This window comes from Hypanus sabinus, chromosome 3 (genome assembly GCF_030144855.1).
Source record: "Hypanus sabinus isolate sHypSab1 chromosome 3, sHypSab1.hap1, whole genome shotgun sequence".
NCBI classification, from domain to species: domain Eukaryota; kingdom Metazoa; phylum Chordata; class Chondrichthyes; order Myliobatiformes; family Dasyatidae; genus Hypanus; species Hypanus sabinus.
Window position 1 is genome coordinate 44,025,012 of NC_082708.1, and position 24,150 is coordinate 44,049,161.

A 24,150-nucleotide genomic window follows, 5' to 3' on the forward strand; every position below is an offset into this window, starting at 1 on the left:
CAAAATAACAGACACAAGGTGCTTGAGGAACTCAGCAGATCAGGCAGCATCTATGGAGAGAAATAAATTGTTGACATTTTGAGTTGAGGACTTCAACAAGACTGGAGAGGAAGGGGGTGGAAACCAGAATAAGTAGGTGGTGGGAGGGCAAGGAGTGAAAGCTGGCAGGTGATAGGTGAAACCAGGTTAAGGGAAAGATGAGTAGGTAGGTAAATTGGTTTATTGTTGTCACAGGTACTGAAGTTCAGTGAAAAACTTTGTTTTGTATGCCATCCATGTAGATTATTTCATCACATCGGTACTTCAGACAGTGTAAAGGAAAAAGTAATGGCAGAATGCAGAATGGAATTTTACAAATACAAAAAAGTACATTGCAAACAGACAGCAAAGCTATGACGAGGTAGATCGTGATGTCAAGAGTCCATCCTATCATTAAAGGGAACTGTTCAATACTCTTACAACAGCAGGATAGAAGCTGTCTTTGAGCCTGGTGGTTTTCAGGCTTTTTTACATCTTCTGCCTGATGGAGGGGGAGCAAAGAGAGATTGTCTGTGGTGGGTGCGGTATTTGGTTATTCTAAATGCAGAAGTGTAGACAGAATTCATGGAGGGAAGGCTGTGATGCTTAGCCCATAAGGTATAGGAGCAGAATTAGGCCATTCAGCCCATTGAGTCTGCTCCACCATTGAATCATGGCTGATCCTGGATCCCACTCAACCCCATACACCTGCCTTCTCGCCATATCCTTTGACACCCTGACTGATCAGGAAATGATCAACTTCCATATTAAATATACACATGGCCTCCACCTCAGTCTGTGGGTGCGAATTCCACAGATTTACTACTCTCTAGCTAAAAATATTCCCCCTTACCTCTGTTCTAAAGGGCTGCCCCCCACAGTTCTGAGGCGGTAGGAAACATCCTCTTTCAACATTCAGTTGAACATGTAGTTCTTTCAACATTCAGTAGTTTCAATGAGATCCCACCCGCATTCTACTAAATTCCAGTGAGTACAGGCCCAAAGCTGACAAAAGCTCCTTATACGTTAACCCCTTCGTTCCTGGAATCATCCTCGTGAACCTTCTCCGGGCTGTCTCCAATGATCTGCTTTCAGATCATATGCTTTCTGAAGTGCATCTATAAAAATTGGTGGGTTGACAGGAACATGCTGAGCTTTTTTAGCCTCCTGAGGAAGCAGGAGTTGATTGTGAGCTTTCATGCCCACAATGTCCACATGGTTGGACCAGGACAAGCTGTTGCCGACGTTCACTCACTCTCTCAACCTCTGCATCACTGAGGTAAACAGAAGCATGTACACCTCTTCTGAAGTTAATGACCAGCCCTTTTGTTTTGCTAACATTGAGGTTATGTTGCCAGGCTCTCTCTCTCTCTTTCATTGTTAATTGTGATTTGGCCCAGTATGCTGGTGTCATCTGTGAGCTTGTAGATGGAGTTAGACCAGAATCTGTCCATGCAGCCAGGTAAAGTAGGGGCCCAGGATGTAGACTTGTGGGGCACATGTGCTGAGGCAAAGTGTGGCAGAGGTGTTGCTACCCAGCCTGACTGATTGTGGTCTGCAGATCAAGAAGTGAAGGACCCACTGACAAAAGGGGATGTTGAATCCCAGGATTATGAGCTTGGAAATGAGCTTGCTTGGAATCGCGTATTAATGACATCACTCTCTGATATAGTAGTCATAAATAGTAGTCTGACATAACTGCTTTTTGTCCAAGTGCTTCAGTGATGAGTGCAGGACCAGGGAGATGCCGTTTGTTGTGGACCTGTTTTCAGTTGTAGGGGAATTTCAGTGGGTTGGGGCTGCTTGGGAAGCTGGAGTCAATGCATTCCTTGACCTATGTCTCACAGCACTTCATGTTCACTTCAAAACTGAGGGGTGGCCAGAGGTAAGGAGGAGTTTTTTTGTTAGCCAGAGAGTAGTGAATCTGCTCTGCCACAGACTGTGTTGGAGGCCAAGTTTATGGGTATATTTAAAGCAGAAGTAGGTAGTTTCCTAATTGATCAGGGCATCAAAGGATTTGGAGAGAAGGCAGCTGCATGGGCCTGAGTGGGATCCGGGATCAGACATGATGGACTGGCGGAGCAAACTCAATGGGCTGAATGGCCTAATCCTGCTCCTGTGTCTTATGGTCCTGTTGTCTTATGATGGTGGATGTCAGGGCTTCCGAATGACAGTCAACTATTCACATTAACCTAATTTTTCTTTGGTATGAGAATGATAGTGATCTTAAAGTGGGTTTGATCTTCAAACTTCAGTGGGGGGGGGGGGGGGGTTCAACATGTCTGCAAGTACCTCCAACAGCTGATCAGCACAGAGTCTGAAGAAATGGCAGAGGATTCATCTGGGCCAGAGGCTCTTCATGCACTCACTCTCCAAGAGACCGATCTTATACTTCTATTACCGACTAGGAGTTTGGGTGATTGGAGGCTGTTGGGGGTGGAGAGTGTCATATCATCCCCATTCTGTTCAAACCATGCATAGAAAGGGTTAAACTCATTGCCAAGGGATGTGCTGTTGTCAGCAAAGCTGCTCATTTCCATTTTGTATTACAGAAGACAAAGTAACCACGTTGCAAATTAATACAAGCCGCAGTGACCTAGAAATGTGATTGATGATTTTTTAATAATTCAAAATAAAATGTGATGTAAAGCAATGCATGTTTCATACAGCTGCTATTATAGACAAAGACCTGATTCAAACTTTATATGTGCTTGCACTTGTTTAACAGGAAGTTACTGTAGAACCCTTTTTTGCTGTTTGTGATTACATTCAGCATAATTTATATTTGGAGTTTGTTAGTATAGATGTCAATGCAACAGTGAAGTTGTGAAGATTACTGTTATACAGGTAATTATTTGGTCGAAATTGTTTAAATTTTTTTGGTGTCCTGATCATTCTAAACTTCTTGTTGGATGTCTAGCCTTGCCATCACAACCTCAAAGCCATCATAAATGTGCACTCAAGCTTCTTGAGTGAATCCACAATCTCCTCATATAAAGGTATGTGTTACTAAATGGAGCATAGTTGGCACCATTTAGCTAAAAACTAAAGACTATAGATCAAATGTGGTGCATAACTTTATAGCACCAGACTATAATCCTGCACATTCCCTTTGTGTATTACAATTATTGGTAATATATAATTATAATATTATAAAACCACAAGACTGTAAGAAATAGGATCAGAATTAGGCCATTTGGCCAATTGAGTCTGTTCCATCATTTCATCACGGCTGACTCAATATTCCTCTCAGCCCTAGTCTCCTGCCTTCTCTCCTTATCCCTTCAAACCCTGACCAATCAAGAATCAATCAACCTCTGCCTTAAATATAAATAAAGACTTGGCCTCCACAGCTGCCTGTGGCAAAGAGTTTCACAGATTCAACACTCTCTGGCTAAAGAAATTCCTCCTCATCTCTGTTCTAAAAGGACACTCCTCTGTTCTGAGGCTGTGTCCTCTGGTCTTAGACTCTCCACATCTGCTCTATCAAGGCCTTTCACCATTCGTTAGACTGCAATGAGGTCACCCCCCCCCCCACCGTTCTTCTACATCGAGTGAATCCACACCAAGAACCATGAAACACACTTCATATGACAAGCCATTCAATATAGAATCATTTTCATGAACCCCCTTTGAACCCTCTCCAGTTTCAGCACATCCTTTCTAAGAAAAGGGGTCCAAAATTGCTCACAATACTCCAAGTGAAGCCTCACCAGTACTTTATAAAGTCTCAACATTACATCCTTGCTTTTATATTCTAGTCTTTTTGAAATGAATGCTGACATTGCATTTGCCTTCCTCACCCTGCAAGTTAACCTTTGGGGAATCCTACATAAGGTCTCCCAAGTCCCTTTGCATCTCAGTTTTTGTTTTGTATTTTCTCTCCATTTAGAAAACAGTCAGCATTTAAATTTCTTCTACAAAGGTGCACAACCATACAGTTCCAGGCACTGTATTCCATCTGCCACTTATTTGCTCATTCTCCTAATATGTCTAAGTCCTTCAGTAGCTTCTCTACTTTCTCAAAACTACCTGTCTTTTCACCTATCTTCATATTGTCTGAAAATTTTGCAACAAAAGCCATCTATTCCATCATCCAAATCACTGACATATAATGCTAAAAGAATCAGTCCCAAAACAGACCACTGAGGAACACCACTAGTCACCATCAGCCAACTGGAAAATACACCCTTTACTCCCACTCTTTGCCTCCTGTCAATCAGCCACTGCTTTATCTATGCTGGAATCTTTTCTATAGTACGATGGGCTCTTAACTTGTTAAGCAGCTTCACGTGTGACACCTTGTCAAAGGCCTTCTGAATATCCAAGTACACAACATCAACTGATTCAAAGGCAACACGAGTGAATCTGCTGATGCTGGAAATAAATAAAAACACAAAATGCTGGCAGAACTCAGCAGGCCAGACAGCATCTATGGGAGGAGGTAGTGACGACGTTTCGGGCTGAAACCCTTCATCAGGAGTGAAGTAACATGGGATGGTCAAGGGGGGATAAGAAGTGGGGGGAGGGATAAAGTAGAGAGCTAGGAAGTGATAGGCTGGAGGGAAATGGGCTGGGGGAAGGTGGAGAATTATGGGAAGTAAAAGAGAAAGAAAGGTAGGGCTGGGGGGAGATTATAGTGAGGGGGGAAAAAAGAGAGAGAAAGAGAAACGTCGTCTCTACCTCCTCCCATAGATGCTGCCTGGCCTGCTGAGTTCTGCCAGCATTTTGTGTTTTTATCAACTGATTCACCTTTGTCTATCTTGCTTGTTATTTCCTCAAAGAATTCCAATAGATTTGCCAGGCACGATTTTCCCTTAAGGAAACCATGGTGGCTATGACCTATTTTATCATATGCCTCCAAGTACCCTGAGACCTCATCCTTAATAATCGACTCCAACATCTTCCCAACCACTGAGGTCCGACTAACTGGCCTATAGTTTCCTTTTTACTACCTGTCTCCCTTCTTGAAGAGTGGAATGACATTTGCAATTTTCCAGTCTTCCGGAACCATTCCAGAATCTAGTGATTCTTGAAAGATCATTACTAATGCCTCCAAAATCTCTTCAGCCACCTCTTTCAGAACTCTGGAGTGTACACTATCTGGTCCAGGTGACTTATCTACTTTCAGACCTTTCAGTTTCCCAAGAACCTTCTCTCTAGTAATGGTAACTTCACACACTTCATGACCCCTGACACTTGGAGCTTCCACCGTACTCTCTCTCTCCCTATAAAGATATACATGCACACACACAGCTGCTGTCGATCTGCTGAGTATTTCCAGCATTCTCTTTTACTTCAGCCTTTCAGTAGTTGAGGCCCTCTGCACCTCACAGTTCTGGCCATATTACTGCTTATAATTCATCTTCCTCCAGACAGACCCCTCTAACAAAGCAAAGGTGTCACTTGAACAACCTTGATCTTTATCCTGTTGCAGACATTCCCTGCAATGGCTGATTCTATTTTAGACTTACTGCAACACCAACTTTGGATGGAATGTAACAGTTTAAGAGCCCCCAGACTGTTATAAGTGTTTGCTCTGAGCAGTTACCCTGCCATGCTCAGTTATAAAGTGCAAGTCCAAATATATTACATTTGCCTTTAATTCTAAGGTGACTGAATGCAGTTCCAAGTCTGACCTAGTTAAGTTGATAGCATGCCATAAACAAAAGACAATAAAATGGTTATTTTTAAGTGGCATAAGTTTGTACTGGTAATTACACTAGTAGAAATATTTAACTTTCATGATCAAACCTTGGGATACTTGTGCAGTATAAAATTAAACAATAAGTATCACCGGGTTTACATTCTCCCATGGTCCTACAGAAACATGTTCCCTCTCTGATATTGTCCTGAAGTCAGGAATTCAGCAATGCCAAGTTGCCTTCAGCAGCTCGGGATAATAACGATCAAAAGGAGTATGCAAAGTATTTCCAGTGAATTATGAAGAAGACTTTGTGCTGGCAAATGTATATTTATCATAAAAATACAGATCCCTTCTGATGACTGATGACTAGATCTTTTAATATTTTTAATAGAGAAATTTGTTATGCACAGATAAACAACCAATTCCTCCATTTGCCCATCATTATCTGTGTGGAGTAGGAATGTTGCTCAAGTAACAGAAGATTTACAGCAAGCAGCACTTAGTCATTATATTTTACACTCAATAATATTGAGTGAGATCCAAAAGTAAGAAGTACAGCAATGAGCAAAAGTCTTGGGCACACTTATATACTGTAGCTAGGGAGCCTAAATCCATTGCATAGTACTGTAGAAATTTTATGTGTTGCACTGTACTGCTCTCACAATAAAAAAAACTAATTTCATAACATACGTGAGTGATGATAAACCTGATTCTAGTATGGGTTTCTACTATGGGCTGAGAATGGGAAGGGGGCAGGGAGAGGGAATCACAGTTGGGAAAAGGGGGAAGGGGAGGGGATGGAGTGGGAAGCACCAGAGATTCATTCTGTAATGATCAATAAACCAGTTGTTTGGAATCAAATGACCTTGGCAGGTGTTTTAAGACCTGAGTTTGTCTGGACCCTTGCCAACCTCCATCTCTGGAGCTCCTCTGCCACCTGTCTCACACCCCTCGTGTGTGTGTGTGTGTGTGTGTGTGTGTGAGAGAGAGAGAGAGAGAGAGAGAGAGAGAGAGAGAGAGAGAGAGAGAGAGAGAGAGAGAGAGAGAGAGAGAGAGAGAGAGAGAGAGAGCCTTTTGCACAGTACTGTATATTATTAGTTTTCAAGGGTTGGACTCTTTCCAAAATGTTCACATATTCCTTGCTAATTCTTATTATACTTGTGCAACATAAATTTGCATTTTAATTAGTGTATGTGACCCTTTTAAGTAACAAATTATTTGCAATTTAATTAGTATTTTTCAATTTCCCCAATTACACTGGAGTTCAATAGAAATCACTTTAGTTCATAATCCTTGAACCTATTTGCCATTTTTTAACTAGGTCCCACATCAATGCACAATGAATATTGAGAAGAGTGACACTATGTCATGTAACTATCCCTAATATTTTTATATAAAAGCAGTCAGTTTATGCAAGTGTGTTTAATTATGGTGTATTATGATGCATTATTGCCTTTGGCTCTTGCCATTTATGCCCAAGGCAAAAAAAAAGTAGTGGTTTCTGGCTAATTGGGACACATCAGGATCAGTACAGTTTGCCTCAATTTAAAGGCTATGCTAATTAGCCAGTGTTTCATGGATATATGTAGTTAAAAATGGTATCAAAAGACAAACCATGTAAAATATTATGTATTTAAATGAAATATAGAATAAATTAGAACACTACCAATAGTACTACAGTGCTATAAAACTATGTATTAATTCTGAATAGTTATCCACCGGTGAATTCATCCAGAGTTTGTAATGAACAAAATCAGCGCAGACACCTAGTGGAGGCATTGGACTGCCTTCATACAATGCTATTGATGAATACGTCCTCCAGATCTTCATTTTCATTGTAACATTCAAGATGATTGTCGATACTTTCAAATTCCTCGTAGTTCTTGTTGAAGCAGTGAAATCCTTTCATTTTCACTCTCGCCATGTGCGAATGTTTGAAAGTGCAGTGATCAAATCAGTTCAGAATTGTGTTCCTGCTTATTTCTCACCAACTATCAGTGACAAAAATTACAGCTTTTTGAGCACAAACACACACATCTGACTCTATTTAAAAATTGTTTGCTTTCAGCACAGTGTAGTTTATAATGGCCACATAAGTGCTAGTTAGAACCTGATCGGCAGCAGTCTTCTGTCCCAATTAAGTGGCATAGTGTCCCAAATAAACAAATGGAATTCCAGCAATTTTCTTGATTAGTTTTTGTTCTTTAGAAGTTGTCCCAAAGAACCAGTTGCCCTGATGAACTAATAGCCCAATGAACCGGAATTCACTGTAATAGTAAAAGGAATGTTTAAAGGTGCAGTGGTGTTATAAGTATATATTGCCATAGTGGCTCATACTTTTAATTGAATGCCAAGTGACTCCTTAAGGTACCAAACATATGAGATCAGGTAGAGTACACATCTGTTCTTTGATCAGATAATCTCTGCATTTGTTATATCTGTACGAGCATAGTGCCAGATGATGCTCTTTTACAACCCTCATCAGTTCTCTTAGCATCAAGACAAAGGTAACTGCATAAACTTGCCATGATTTTCCATTCACTCTACATTAAAAACATCAATATGAGATGGTGCATCCAAATGTAATTGCATTTTTAATAATGTGATAAGTAGTAACTATTGCTGAGCCAGCTCTACAGCCATAAAAAAATTAATGTCTGGAGTTGTATTCCCCAAGAAGAAAATTGTTACTGGAAATTTTGAATAAAAAATTACCATCTCTGTCTCTTTTATCTCTTTACCTTGCACATCTGAATCTTCCACTCCTTACTTCATTTCTTGCATTTCAATTATAATTAAATTTACATTTCCAGTTTTTACTTCCTGGTTTATAATTTGCAAGAATTAAATTGAACACCCTTTCCTTTTAGCAAAATCACGTTGAAATTGTTTAATTTCCTTGATTCTTTCTAAGCATCCTGCTATTTGATAACAGCTTCTGAGCTTTTCCTAATACTTTATTAAGGTACCTTCCTATAGTTTTCTGCTTCCTGTCTTCCTCTGAGATTATCAATGACCTCATGTTAATGCTTAAGTAAGTAAATTCATTTTCGATTGCTGTATCTTAATGATTGCATCACTGACCTAAACATTCCATCAGTCGTAACATTGAGTTGATTAGACAAAAGTCAATCCTAATATGCGGGTGCTCTGCCACTCCTGGAACGAGTCAGCACAGCTGAAGGGTCACTGCCACATCTCACAATTGCTGGTGCTGCCTGATAATTCACCCCCACAACCAAGCAGTTCATATTACACTCAGTAACACACCTCCCTCTCTCTTGCAGTGATTCCTGGAGAAACCAGCAACGATGGATAATGGACACTGCAAGCTATTATAAGGATGCCAGAGCAACACACAAAATGCTGGAGGAACTCAGCAGGCCAGGCAGCATCTATGGAGGGGAAGAGACAGTTGATGTTTTGGGCCAAGGCCCTTCATCAGAACAGACCTGATGAAGGGTCTTGTCCTTGTGATGAAGGATGCCAATGTTGTTGCTGAGGTTGTGGTAAACAGTGAGAATAAAGACGTATCTTCTCCACAGGTAATTCTCTTTCTCATGCTCTACATCCTCTTCAGCTGCATCCCCCTCCATGATAAGCTGCAGTTGAGATGAGTATGGACCTTTCACTTCATCACTGTCCCTTTTGGTAAGTTCACACTTGTCCAATTGTTATTTGGAAGACTTGAGAACTTTAATGTAGTTACTTGTGCAGCAAGAGGAAGGTGCCATTGGGGCTACAAACACACCACAACCCCATATTGTGCAAATACAGCAATTAAGATATGGACATCATATAAGCTAGTCTGAAGGTAAATTTGTGTGTGGTGCATCCTGAATTTAAATCAGTACTTCATGCTAATTAATATCAAGATGTACCTTCTCTCCAAACTTTCAGTAGGCACATGGTGTGCACACATCCTCATCTCTCTGGAACTGGTATGTATCATGCCACGTTGTTGACAGCATTTTGGCAGTAAAGCAGTATGTGCAGCAACAAGAAGGTGCCACTTCTCAGTATTCTTTGCTAGTCAATTCCATCCAACCACTTGTGCCAGTTGTGCCAGCTTGTGCCAGTTCTGTAGACAGCTGTCAACAAACATTATGCTGACTACAAGGTCCAGTCTACTGTATATCTTAATCAACACCTCAGGCTTGATATAAAAAATGGCCACTGCACAAGCAGATGCCACAATTATTTTTGTTATGGATCAAAGAGGAGCTTTTCTTTTCACAGTGGGTCCCTGACATATGTAGCATCTCCTGTTTAAAACACTCTGCTCTCCTATCAGATTCTTCCTTCAGTTCTTGACCTTTTCCATCTATCACTGCCCAGCTTCTCAATTCAACCCCACTTCCCCACCCACCGACCCTCCCTATTACCTGGCTTCACCTATCACCTGCCAGCTTGTACTCCTTCCCCTACCCCACTTCTCATTCTGGCTTCTTCCCCCATTCCTTTTCCAGTCCTGATGAAGAGACTCAGCCAGAAATGTCGATTCTTTATTTTTTTCCGTAGATGCTGTCTGACCTGCTGAGTCTCTCCAGTATTTTGTGTGTGTTACCCTGGTTTAAATAGTCACTTTTGCCAGTGCCCATGATAGAATCTAAACGTTCAATTAAGTTACTACATTTTCATTATCATGCTTGTCTGGCCCATTGTGTCAGGAACAATATTAAAGTTGTGTTGGCAGAAACACCATTTTAATGTGCTGTCCTGCAAAGTTGTACAATAGAGATCAATCATTCTCTGTGAACTCCTGGCAGCACACACAAAATGCTGGAGGAACTCAGCAGGCCAGGCGGCATCTACGGAAAAGATGTTTGGGACTGAAAGCCTCCGGCAGGACTGGCGAACAATTTTGGCCTGAAACATCAACTGTACTCTTTTTCATAGATGCTGCCTGGCCTGCTGAGTTCCTCCAGCATTTTGTGTGTGTTGCTTGGATTTCCAGCATCTGCAGATTTTCTCTTGTTGGTGTTTGGATGACTAAAAGCTCCTGGATTTGTTTTCTACTTTCACAGGCAACGTGAAAATTAGAAATTAGCAAAGGGTTTGCAATATTTGTGCAGTCCAGTAGTGGGTGACAAAAAAACCAACACAACACTGTTTTGCAAATTTGTCACCCATGGTCCACAATATTAACTGATCTCAGAAATTTTTGCAACAGTTCTTCCATTTGACTCTGTGCTTGCCATTCCATGGCAACTTTAGTACCTTGCAATGTCTGTTTCCTATTTTCAGTAGCTCAGCCTAAGATTTCAGTTTCAATGCAATTTTATATAAGTTTTTTCTTCTGGGATTTGGGTTAGAAATCAATGTTTGATCTGATTTTAAACACTGCCTCAGTTTATTCTGCAACAAGTCATCATTTCTGCTGACTGCAATATTATTTGGTGTGTGTTGGGATTCTGCTGCTGGGAACTCCAGTTTCCCATTACTGTTTTGAGAGTCTTTGCTTCTGTTATTCAGGAAGTGACTGGAAAGACTTGTTAGCAAATACAGCTTGTAATCCTGTAAAGTGTTCTCAAATCCTCAATCTTTGCCAGCATGCCGTTGCTTATGACAGGGATTGTTCATTGCTTCTTTAGCTGAGGTCATAGTTAGTCCATTTATCTTCATGGTTATCTGGAAAGTGGCTGGGCAAGTGTGTGGAGATATATTAAATATTGTAAAAATATTAGATGAAAGTCTGAACAGTTCCAAGAGATACTTCACCTCTTTGTCAGCTCACAGCATGTACGGTGTCTGGACAAGTTAAACACCGTAGGTTTGTTAAATGTTTGCTAATAGTGGCTGGATTCTTTCTCAGCCTCAAGGCACCAGTGGTATGAGTGCAAAAGACCAGATAGTTTTCCTGTTTCTGTGCATCTTGCTATGCTTGTGGATGAATCCCCATTTATTGAGGCACCCTTCGCTCGGTTCTTGGAATTTCACCTAGACCAAGAAATCATGATCATTGGTGCCTAAGACAAAACCAGGGTGATATCCTGAGTCAGAATTCAGAGCTCCCCTGACAGCAGCGACGATCAAATGGAGACTACGGATCAGGAGCCCTGAAAACTTACTATGTAATATTTTGTGTGGTTTATTTGTGATAATGAATTAGGCCCAAGTTACTTTGCTGTGCTTGTATGTTTACTCCTACATCTCCTGGACACTCTCATTGCTTTGGGTCCTTTGGAACTGATCAGCCCAGCCCGTTACAGCAAGCTTCCTGCCCCTGTGATAGAACTACCTTTGTAAGTACTCTCAGTCCACCTGGTCAAAACAATTACAAACTGGAGTATCACTACAGTAACACTAATGTTTTGTTGCCATTCTAATAAATTTCAAAGTGTTGAATTTGCTTTTGGATGCTGTGGTGATGTTGCATGAGGTTTTTACTAACACTGCAAGGATTGTGCATGGTTATGAGACTACGCAGGAAGCCAGGTATGGTAAAAAAGAGAGAGTTCTTGTTTTTACTCCATACTCAGCAGTGAGTCTGTGCAATTATTCTGAGCTCCAAGTGCCACGTTTAAACTGATAATGAAGACAGGATGAAGAATCCAGGCATACGATCCTTGCCAGTTTATAGACAATAGGTGCAGAAGTAGGCCATTCGGCCCTTCGAGCCAGCACCACCATTCAATGTGATCATGGCTGATCATCCACAATCAGTACCCCGTTCCTACCTTCTCCCCATATCCCTTGACTCCACTATCTTTAAGAGCTCTATCTAACTCTTTCTTGAAAGCATCCAGAGAATTGGCCTCCACTGCCTTCTGAGACAGAGTATTCCATAGATCCACAAATCTTTGGGTGAAAAAGACTTTCCTTGACTGTTCTAAATGGCCTACCCCTTATTCTTAAACTGTGTCCTCTGGTTCTGGACTCCCCCAACATCGGGAACATGTTTCCTGCCTCTAGTGTGTCCAATCCCTTAATAATCTTATTATGTTTCAATCAGATCCCCTCTCATCCTTCTAAATTCCAGTGTATATAAGCCCAGTCGGTCCAATCTTTCACCATATGACAGTCCCGCCATCCTGGGAATCAACCTCGTGAACTTACACTGCACTCCTTCAATAGCAAGAATGTCCTTCCTCAAATTTGGAGACCAAAGCTGAACACAATACTCCAGGTGTGGTCTCACCAGGGCCCTGTACAACTGCAGAAGGACCTCTTTGCTCCTAAACTCAACTCCCCTTGTTATGAAGGCCAACATGCCATTAGCTTTCTTCGCTACCTGCTGTACTTGCATGCTTACTTTCAGTGACTGATGAACAAGGACACCTAGATCTTGTTGTACTTCCCCTTTTCCTAACTTGACACCATTCAGACAGTAATCTGCCTTCCTGTTCTTGCCACCAAAGTGGATAACCTCACATTTATCCACATTAAACTGCATCTGCCATGCATCTGCCCACTCACCCAACCTGTCCAAGTCACCCTGCATTCTCCTAACATCCTCCTCATATTTCACACTGCCACCCAGCTTTGTGTCATCTGCAAATTTGCTAATGTTACTTTTAATCCCTTCATCTAAATCATTAATGTATATTGTAAATAGCTGCGGTCCCAGCACCGAGCCTTGCTGTACCCCACTAAAGTTTAAAGATATTCTGTGTGAGCACCACCCAACATGAACCTTGGCTAGCTGACTTAGGAGGATTTCTTATAGGTGAGTCTGCGAGTGAGTTGTCACTTAATCCTGTAGTTTCTGAAGAGGCAATAATTTTCCACACTTAATGCAATTAATCTGTATCTGCACAAGTCAATCAAGGTCAAAGTTACACATTTAAATCAATAGTAACTCAATCCCATTGCCTCACATATTTATTCTCTCTCAATTGCCCATAACACCCCCTCATTCTCTTGCCAGGAGTCATTTACAGTGGGCAATTAGCTTTGCAGCGTGTATCTGGATTGCGGAAGGAAAGCTGGGAGAGGAGTGGGCTAGCAACCCATGGAGATGAAGTTCATGCTTCATACAGATAGCACCAGAGGTCAGGACTGAACCCATATCGCTGACATCTGCACAACCTATGTAAGCACCTGCAGAGGCAGGAGTAGGGCAACAGGGTACTGGTGCCTCCTCCAACCCTCAATGAGATGCTTTCACCTCAAAAACCACTTTCTACACATATCACCTGATTTCTATAATCAGATCAATCTTTGTCTCCTCAAGTTTGATGAGTCACAAGATTTGCATCCATGGACAATGTAAGTGAAGTGTACTCCTTTGCACTATGTTCATAAGAATTACACATTACTTGTGAAACATTGTAACTTACAACTAAAGGTTGCAGACACATAAAAACTGTGCAGATGTTATTGCATTTCTAGTCCGATTGAGGAATGTGGGATGTGAGGCTGTTATGTTCAGCCACAATGCAAGAAGGAAGAAGTTAATAATGATCACCGTGGTCCTCCTCTGACTCGTTGAAGAAATGCCAGGATGTTTTCCATCACTAATATTAAATCTGAGGCAGTGCTGAGGACACTTGCATTGCCAAATCCAAGTGCATTCACAACACCATAAGACACAGGAGCAGAATTAGGCCATTTGGCCCATGGAATCCGCTCTTCCATTCCATCATGACTGATTTATTATCTCTCTCAATCCCATTCTCTTGTCTTCTCCCCATAACTTTTCATGCTGTTACTAATCAAGAATCTATCAACCTCCGCTTTAAATATACTCGAGGATTTGGCCTCCACAGACTTCTATGGCAATGACAGTCTACGTAGTTGCATCTGGCACGATAATCTGCTCAGTTTTCACACAGTATGAGCTGTTCACATTGTAAGGAGCATACATAGAATGCTAGTTGACCATTGATCGCAAAGAAAGGTCACGGGCATTTTACCAGTTAAGTGAGCATGAAAACTGTGCGGAAAAAGATGGCATTGACTTAAATCAAAGATGCAACAAAACAATAAGAGCTCTTATATGTCAGCAATTCCATTACATAAATGGGAATAAATTCTAGAAACGGAATTCTCTTGTGATATTGCACACACACTGGGAGATTTACACAATGTGCCCAAGGAAGTTACAGTTGTACCCATAACAGAGATCTCAAAGGAAAGCATAGAATGTAGAATAGAATGTACAGGCCCTTCGGTCCACGATGATGTGCCGACCTTTTGATTTACTTCACAATCCATCGAACCTTTCCACCATACATAACTGACAGTCCTCTGTTGGCCAGAAAGAACTACAGTCTACAAATCACAGACAGTGGAAACAGACAGACCAATTGTCCCTAACCCTTCTGAGACCTCCGTACCCCCTCACTTAAACCCTTCAGGTGTGGACACAACTGGGGATACCTCGGGTCCGCTACCAACTCCTCTCTCAACCTCTCACTCATGCCCCCCACTGCACACAGCTAACCCTCCCCACTACACCTGACTCAGTGGGAGAAGGGCCAAAGGTCTCTTCCTCAGTCGAGGGAAAGTCAGCAAAAGGCAGCATGTACCACACATCCAGCACATCACTTTTTGAATCCGTATTCTTCCTCATTTCTGCGATCGGCAGCTGCTGTCTGATCTTCTCCAAACGGAAACACGTGGCCTGCACTGCTCCTGCAGTCTCTTCAGCCTCCTGCAATCGAAAGATCAGCTTCTTCTCTGGCTCCTCCAACTCTGTAGTTCTCAGCCGATCCTGCGACAACTTCATATTCTCCCGAGGCAAATCCAAATACCAGGAGATCATCCACATACGCCAAAACTCCAAACACCTCCACATCCCCATGGTCTTCCACATGCCCCGCGGGATTGTTGCAAGGGCTCCGGATATGCCCTGTGGCATCTTTTCGGACCGGAAGAATCCTAGGGAACTTATAACGGCTGTCTTCTCCTTGTCGGCCCCACTCATCGGGATCTGGCAACATCCACTCCTCAGATCCAGCCCCTTAAACCACTTCACACCACTTAGACAGGCCATCGCCTCTCTGGCCCTCAGGGCCATATTCTGGTCACTGAGCGCCTCTTCTGCGCAATATAATCCACACACACACTGCCTACGTCTTCCACTGCTTCGGGGGCCAGTCGCCGCAACCTCTCTCTCACCTAGGTGTCTTCAGCGGTCAACTCCCCTCCCTTGTGGTATTTTGCAGTGTCCACTAAGAGGGTCTCACCTTCAGATACTTCCCCCAGGCCGTACCACCACTGGCTCTTGTTTGAATTCAGTATCGGCCCAATGCTGCTGCACACGTCCGCACAAGCAGCTCGAAACTCTGGGTGCATCGACAATGCCTCCAAACAGCGCTCACCCGCCTCCTCCGGGCAGGCCCCCAAGCGCACCAGCAGGATATTGGCTCTCTCCAGAACTGAAACGCTGCCTGTCTCAACAGTGTCCGGACACATCAGCAATAACGATTCATGAACCTCAGTCTCCTCCACTTCTGCCTCTAAGAACTCCATTTTCACTGACCAACAACTGTCGTCTGGATAATCACCAGCAATGGTACCCCAAATCTCCAGTGCCCTCAATGTCGTCAAGGGTAAATGCTTCCAATAACGGTTATAAAACAAACTGTACAGCAACTTAACCGGCGCCCCGGTGCCGAGGATGGCTTTAACTTGACTTCCATCCATCCGTAACGACACCTGTGCGCATGGTCCCTCTAAGCCTTCAGGAATAGGGTCTGTTCCTTTTGGGAGTTCCTTGGTACATTGCTGGGAACGTGCTCCCCAAGAGACCACAAGCTGTTCCCCCACTGGGCCTCCTCTAAGTTTCCCGAAACCTCTCGGACCAACTGAACAACTGAGGGAGGAGCTGATCACCTTGACAGATCCCCCGGCTCCGCAAGCAATTTATCTGCCCCCCTAGCCAATAGGGATAACCTATAAACTTTCCACCAATCTCCTGCCACGGATATGATAAGCCCCCAAGCTGTGGCACTTGACTTCCAGTCGAACTACATGCATTTTCCCACACTTTCACATAACTGGCAACTGTCACCCCGAGGTAATCATACCCGACAGTTCTAACAACGCCACCAGCCCGCCTACTCAGACTTCCAACCAATTCCTGTTGCTTTCCCTCAGCCAAGCACTGCCACTCACCCAACCACTTAGAGGTCTGCTCCACCCACGCCTCTGCCCCTTTAGGGCTGGACATTATGTCAACAACATCCTACCACTGCTGAAACTTCTCACTCCTGTGAGATGTCACTGTCACTCCTCACTCTCTGAACAGTACGGACAACCCATGGTCCCACCACCATTTCGTCAGCACTAGTCTGAATTCAAACAACGACCTCCGGGCTACCAGCAGCCACCCCACCCAACACACATGCAGTGATAACCAGCAATCGCACACCCACAAAGACACACCAGCTCTTCGTCGCAGACATAATTTAAAGAGGGTGATCACACAGCTTCCACAGAAATCAATCCCGGATGAGCACCCCACAATGTAACCCCCTGGGTTGCCTCAGGCTCGCTCAGCTCGTTCTCGTCTAGGGGGAGCAGCCTTCGGCCCCGCCAAACTGGGTAATCAGCTGGTGTGGATGCTGTGTGATGTCCCCGCCTCGCCCAAAACCAGATAGTACACCATATGTGATTAAATGAGTACAATTTATAAAGGTTACTATAACTAAGTGATTAATAACGATACAGTATATATGAAGGGAAAAAAAATAAAGAAAAGGCGCCAAACTTATCAAAGTCCAAACCACTTCGTGCACAACCGTTGGAGCTCAATTACTGAAGTCTTCTGGCCACCATTCGATCCCCTCCAAACTCCTCGACTCGCAGCTTAGGACCATCCGAAGTGGTCAACCAAGCACATCTAGCTTCATCTCCTCTCCTCTGGGTACCTCCTGGCCTTGGTCCCCTGCTTGGGGTCCGTTCCTTGCCCAGTTTACAGCATTGCATCCTCTCTCTCTCAACCCCTCGCGCCGATCTCCCCAAAAGCCTGCCAACAATAGCTCACAGACTCAGAAGAAAGAACAACATTAATCCCAATTGGTTTACAAAGGAATACAATTCTCGTTATCAGTAAATTTTAACCCAAACTAGCTTCCAGCACTCTCTCGCAACAAAGAAGCATTCCTACTTTTAACAAAACAAAGAAGCCATTTTGATTACATACACAGTAACAAAGAAAAAGAAGAGATCCCCTTTACACACACAAAATGCTGGAGGAACTCAGAATAATAATCCCATAGTGAGGACATAAGGAAGTATGCAGCAAACTGGGGAAAAGTCACCCCTCTCTGGCCATATACTAACAGTGCAGTGGAGAGATTTATGTGAATGTTTAAGGAAGTCATCTATCCTGTTTGTACTGAAGAAAATCATACAAACCAAAACTATATTAGTTTTTTAATAACCACACAACAATAACTCATTCAATGATAAGAATATCACCACCCACACTCACTTCATCATACTTCCCTCAAACTCTTTCAGAGGTACTCTGAGATCATCACCTGCATATTTGCTACAATGACCAGAGGAAAAATGAATGAAGAGAAAGCTATGAAATGCAGTTTGATGCCATTGAAGTGTAGAGACAGACAAGAAAGCCACATGATCGAGCAAGCAGTTTCACATGGAACACTTATATTTGAAATTATTTCTTCAGAATGGTCTATAATTATAGCATTGTATGCTTGTAAAGCAGTACATGAAACCTGCCATTCTTTAAAGCACTCAAAGTGCCATTTACTATTGGTGATTCCAAAAGGGACTGAGTAATCCAATTGTTCTGTTGATACAACTGCCACTAGTCTTGCATTCAGAAATCACTACGTAACACACTCAGTGGCCTCTTTATTAGGTCCACGTGTTCACCTGCTTATTAATGCAAATACCTAATCAGCCAATCCTGTGGCAGAAACTCAATAAAAGCATGCAGACATGGTCAAGAGGTTCAGGTGTTCTTCAGACCAAACATTAGAATGGGGAAGAAATGTGATCTAAGTGACTTTGACCATGGAACGATTGTTGGTGCCAGATGGGGTGGTTTGTGTATCTCAGAAACTGCTGATCTCCTGGGATTTTCATGCACAACATTCTCTAGAGTTTACATGAGGAAATCTGCAGATGCTGGAAATTCAAGCCACATACACAATTCTCTAGAGTTTACGGTGCAAAACAAGCCAGTAGCAGTTCTGTGGGGAAAAACACCTTGTTCATGAGAGAGGTAAGAGGAGAATGGCCAGACTTGTTCAAGCTGACAGGAAAGCAACATTATCTCAAGGAATCAAGTGTGGACACGAGCTTTTCTGAATGCACAACATATTGAATCTTGAAGTGGATGGTCTACAGCATAATATGACCATGAACATATATTCAGAGGCTACTTTATTAGGTACAGGAAGTACCTAATAAAGTGTATGTTCACCTTGGAAATCACTATACAATATATTCATGTCCAAATATCTTATAAACGGAGGCTTTTCAAGGTATTGGCCAGACTGTATTTGAAGGATTGTGAGCAGTTTTGGGTGTCTGAGCTGCGAAAGGATGTGCTAGCATTGGATAGGGTTCACAAGAGGTTCATGAGAATGATCCTGGGAATGAAAGGGTTAACATGTGAGGATTGTTTAATGGCTCTAGGCTTATATTTGCTGGAATTTAGAAGAATGAGGGGAGATCTTATTGGAACTTGCAGAATATTGGAAGGCCTAGAGGAAGGACGTCCCTTGTATTCTTGAGGAAGAATTTCTATAGCTGGAGGGTGTCAAAACTATGGAATTCATTTCCACACAAGATGGGGAGGCAAAGTTATTGAATATATTTAAAGCATTGGTTGATAGGTTCTAGATTAGTAAAGACATCTAAGGTTATAGGGAGAAGACTGGAGAATAGGGCTGAGAGGGATAATAAATCAGCCATAATAGAGTGGCAGAACAGACTCGAAAGGCTAAAGGGCCTAATTTGGCCCCTGTGTCTAATGATCTTATAGTCTTAATGAAGTAATATAATGGCTTAAAATAATATAATGTTTCTTTTAATTAAGTGTATGTGGAAAGAGATAATAATGTCATGTTACCCTTGGATAGAAAATTCCTTTTTCAGAATACCGTATTTCTTCCTAAAGGCTGGGGTCTGAGTGGACCCTCTTAAGTGTGGCCATTGCTTTTACATTGAGCTGAGAAGCAGGTCTGTATAATTATTTACGGACACAAGGCTTACCAGTTGCTGCCAACTATACCACTTTATCAAAAGATAAGAATACCTTTGAAACACTCATATCAAATCCACTATGGCAGCTCTGCAAACATGTAATAACTTCACATTTCTATTGCAGTCCTTTACAACTCTGGGTTGTGCAGTGTTTGTTATTACCACTTCCATCAAATCATGGGTTTCCCATCCTTTATTATACTCCATCCCAGTTGTAAACAATATTTGCTGTTACTAAGAAAGCTCACAAGAAAACAGTTATAATTTGATTGAAAAGCTTCTGCTGATCCCACAGAAAGGGAAGGAAATTTAATTTCACTTATAAAGATGCACAATGAGACAGACAATTCACAACATTTGCAGAAAAACATTTTCACTGCCACATTTGAGATTCTTACATGAGTTTATGATTAACTTTCACTCCCACAGAATAGGATACAGATTGAATCGCACATGATGGTTATAGGAATAGATTTGGAAAATTGTTCAGGAGATCACTTTTTGCACTGAAACTTGAGGCCATTTTCGCCAGAATTATAGTAGGTGCACCTGACCAGTTGATGCATTTTGACAGGGTTTTTTGTTATTTTCCTTTGTGCTGGAAATAGAAGTATTTTATAACAGAAACTTCTTAAAATTGCTTATCAGAATTTTGAAATTCTGTACACTGCAATTGTGAATAAAATTGAAGGATTGAATTGCAGTAGTTTGAATAAATCTCAGTTCAAAAGTAATGTAGTAAAAAATAATCTCCTCTAAAATTCAATTGATCTGGTCAGTTTTAACATTTGAAAGAAGTTGCTTTGGTAACTAAATTTACAATCTTCAGAACCCACTTTTATGCTGTTATTGTACATCTGTTGCAACTTTACACAGAGCTTTGACTAAGTTAATATTTAGGTCCTTGGGCAAAACAGATTTACCATTGTTATTCTGGTGTTTGTTTCCTACCTAAGCTGTTTGAAAGGCTCAGCCCTGACGACTGGCGTCTCCACGGAGTGTTCAAAGAGAGCACCTTCCGGCCCTGAAAAAGAATGAAAGATTAAAATAAAAGCTGTTCACTCAGCTAACACAACAGGAACCCTGGTTTAAATGAACAGGGCCAATTTCAAGCCGTGTCTTCAAGCTACGGGAAGAATTGATTTAATCTGACTTCGATATACTGCTAATATGGGACCTGTTTGAACCCAAGAAAGAAAGTCAGAAACCACCGTTTAATACAAACAATAAAAGTAATTCTAAGAATACAATAAATGCTCTAGTTTCCTGGAATACTGATTTAAGATAACACAATTACGAAATATTAACCCATGTAGAAAACCATATTATTCATTTAATTTCTCCCAACCTGCACAACATTGCACTTCTCACAATCAGTTGCTTCAATGCTTTTGCTTCCATCACTACCCAGAAACACTTGAAAGTGAGTGGCCACACTTTAAGTGAAGAAGAATAGCAGTTCTAGAGTCTACAGATGAACCGTGGAGAGTATTCGCACTGGCTGCATCACCTCTGGTATGGGATGGGGGGGGGGGGGCTCTACTGCACAGGATCGAAGCAAGCTGCAGAGAGTTGCAAACTCAGTCAGCTCCATCATGAGCATTACTCTCCGTAGTATCCAGGACATCCTCATCATTAGGACCCCCAACATCCAGGTCATGCCTTCTCATTGCTACAATCAGGAAGGAGGTACAGAAGCATGAAGACCCACACTCAGTGATTCAGAACAGTTTCTTCCCCTCTGCCATCTGATTTCTGAATGGATATTGAATCCATGAACACTACTTCACTACTTTTTTTATTTCTAATTTTACACTACTTAATTAACTATTTAGTGCATATGTGTATATATATTTACTGTAATCACAGTCTTTTAGTTTTTTCCTCTATTATTATGTTTTGTAAAGTACTGCTGCTGCGGAATCACTAAATTTCACACTGTAGTGGTTGTATTAAACCTGGTTCTGGTGTACATTAGTTTGAAATTATATCCTGCCTTTAAAGTAGCATTCCAGATTAAAATGCTGCAAACAGTTCCCTACTGATCACTGTGTAAATGGCATGGAGATGCTGAATATGGAACACCTCTTAGTCTAACGTGTGGGAACAGAGAACGTGAACAAAATGCTGGAGGAACTCAGCAGATCAGTCAGCATCTATGGAGCGGTGCTCATGAAGGTTCTTGACACGAATTGGCGACTGCTTATTCCCTCCATAGATGCTGCATGACTTGCTGAGTTCCTCCAGCACTTTGTGTGTTGCTCTGAATTTTCAGCGCCTACAGAACCTCTAACGTTTGGGAGTAGGTAAGTTATTGCAGGTACCTGCCTTACATGCTAAAACACCATGCCTCACACATGCATTACCAAGGCTCAGCTTTGTGATTCTTTGCCTGTTAAACCAGTTTCTCAGCAATGAGCGCTGCGCACAGAGCTGGGGATGTGGCAAATCTGAAGTGGTACAGCTCGATTATAACTTGTGTTCTGCTGCTTCGTGTAACTCAGCATGTTTTTGTTAGTTTTCTTGCTGCATTCTGACTGATGGGTTTACTAAAACTTTTTGATCACAATTAATTTCATTCTGCAATCCTCCAATTGATTCATGGAGCGCGCATCTCTTTTATTTTTCATTCTCGTTTACATCAGTGTACATTTGTCACATTAAAGTTTGTCTTTCACAGATCAGCCAACTTATATTCTATTTAGCTGCATTTTCTGGACTGCCTTCCTGGATACTATTGACAGTCTTAATGTGATACCATCTGCACTAATGAACTTGGATTGGATTTGGAAATTGAGCCCTTGAGATAAATTAGAAAGAATAATGACCACAGAAATGAGGGAAGAGAGACCACATCAGTATATTGTATTGCCCCTATAATGAACCAATCAAGCTGGCTGCGACTGGCTGCCCTGAGGGAAAATGATGACCGCCGACACTCCTAGGCTTCGCCCTGGGCTTCTGCAAAAATATTGTTCAGCTGGAATGAGCTAAGGGTGTCAGCATGCTGATCTCCGTTTTAGTGTCCGACTCCATGTGCTAATGCTGGACTTGGCTCTGTTACTCTAAACCAGATACAATCTGATTATGGAATCAGAATCACTACAGGTGGTCGGGCTCTGCCCTTTAATCCAGCCTCCCATCGCAGATCGTCGGGGCTGTCCAAAACTCTAATTACTGTTGAGGCCATTGCAGTTTCAGTCCCAGAGTTCGACAGTCAGCTCAGTGGGAATGGGTGGGAGGAACATTCCCAATACGTCACCATTTAAATGTGTTTTACTTTCTGTTCTGCATACCAAAAAGTGGATGATTTCACTTTTTACCACATGGGATTGCACCTGAATGCTCATGCCTACTCATCCAATTTGCATACAAACCCTTGAATCCTGAATGCTTTGTTCACAATCCCATCTGGTTTTGTAGAGATCAGGAAACACGGAAATAGGACTTCTGATCCTTTCAGCCAGACTGATGCAATTAACACAGGATTAGCATAAACGAGTGGTTGAAGGTTGGTAGATGGGCGGAAGGGCCTGTTCCCTAACTCTAAACCAGAGCAACTGGGGAAAACAACGTTGGAACAGGGAGAACGTGTGCTCTATGCAGACAGGATTGAACCCGGATCACTGAAGCAATGAGGCCTCAGCTCTGCTAACTCACATAGATTGACAGTATGGAGAGACGGCTCGGAGGGGAGCAATGTTGCCAAGTATGTGACTGTGATAAATATATATGATTGAAATGTTTCTGAATGTTTAATGTCAAATAAAATTCCAGTGCTACAGCATGTTTTTATTGATTCTTATGGTTTAGGTTTAACGTCTTAGGTAATAGATATATAAGAATGAGTAAAAAGTATGTTTATGAAGTGCTGAGATATGGCATAAAAAGGCTGGTAGTTTGAAACACACCACCCGTCATAGGGAAAGGACGAAGCAGAGCAAATGCCTAAGAAGTGGGGCACTGGTAAGTAACAAGTTGGCATGAGAAAAGGTTTGCTTGGAGGCACGTAACTGGGAATGTAACCATCAGGCTGAAAGAAAACTGGAGAGGAAGAGTCACAGAAGGAATGAGGCATAACTTTGGCCAAGAAGCAGCAGCTGCTGTGGGCTCAAGTGTTTAAATATGTGGCAAAGAAATACAAATGAACACAGCTACGATTCCTGATTTTCTTGTTGAGAGTGGGCCCTTCATTACAATTGCCTGGTATTTTAAATGGGCACCAATGCAAATCAATTCTGATTTGCTGGTGTGTTAAAAGTGGTAACCCTCTGTTTCGTCCTGCATGAAAATTATCAGTAGACTTCAGGTTACTGGCATTTTGAGGTTTCAGCAATTTTGTTCAATTT

At 42.1% G+C, this 24,150-nt stretch overlaps 1 protein-coding gene across 9 annotated transcripts in view; it reads right to left on the reverse strand.

Moving 5' to 3' along the window:
- The window catches only part of sgcg (sarcoglycan, gamma), a 612,351-nt gene that overhangs the window by 42,013 nt on the left and 546,188 nt on the right, over nt 1–24,150 (reverse strand). For all 9 annotated transcript variants that reach the window (XM_059964202.1, XM_059964201.1, XM_059964199.1 and 6 more), the window contains one exon: nt 20,753–20,825. In XM_059964202.1, the coding sequence (XP_059820185.1) occupies nt 20,753–20,825 (73 nt within the window). The remainder of the gene's footprint in view (nt 1–20,752; nt 20,826–24,150) is intronic.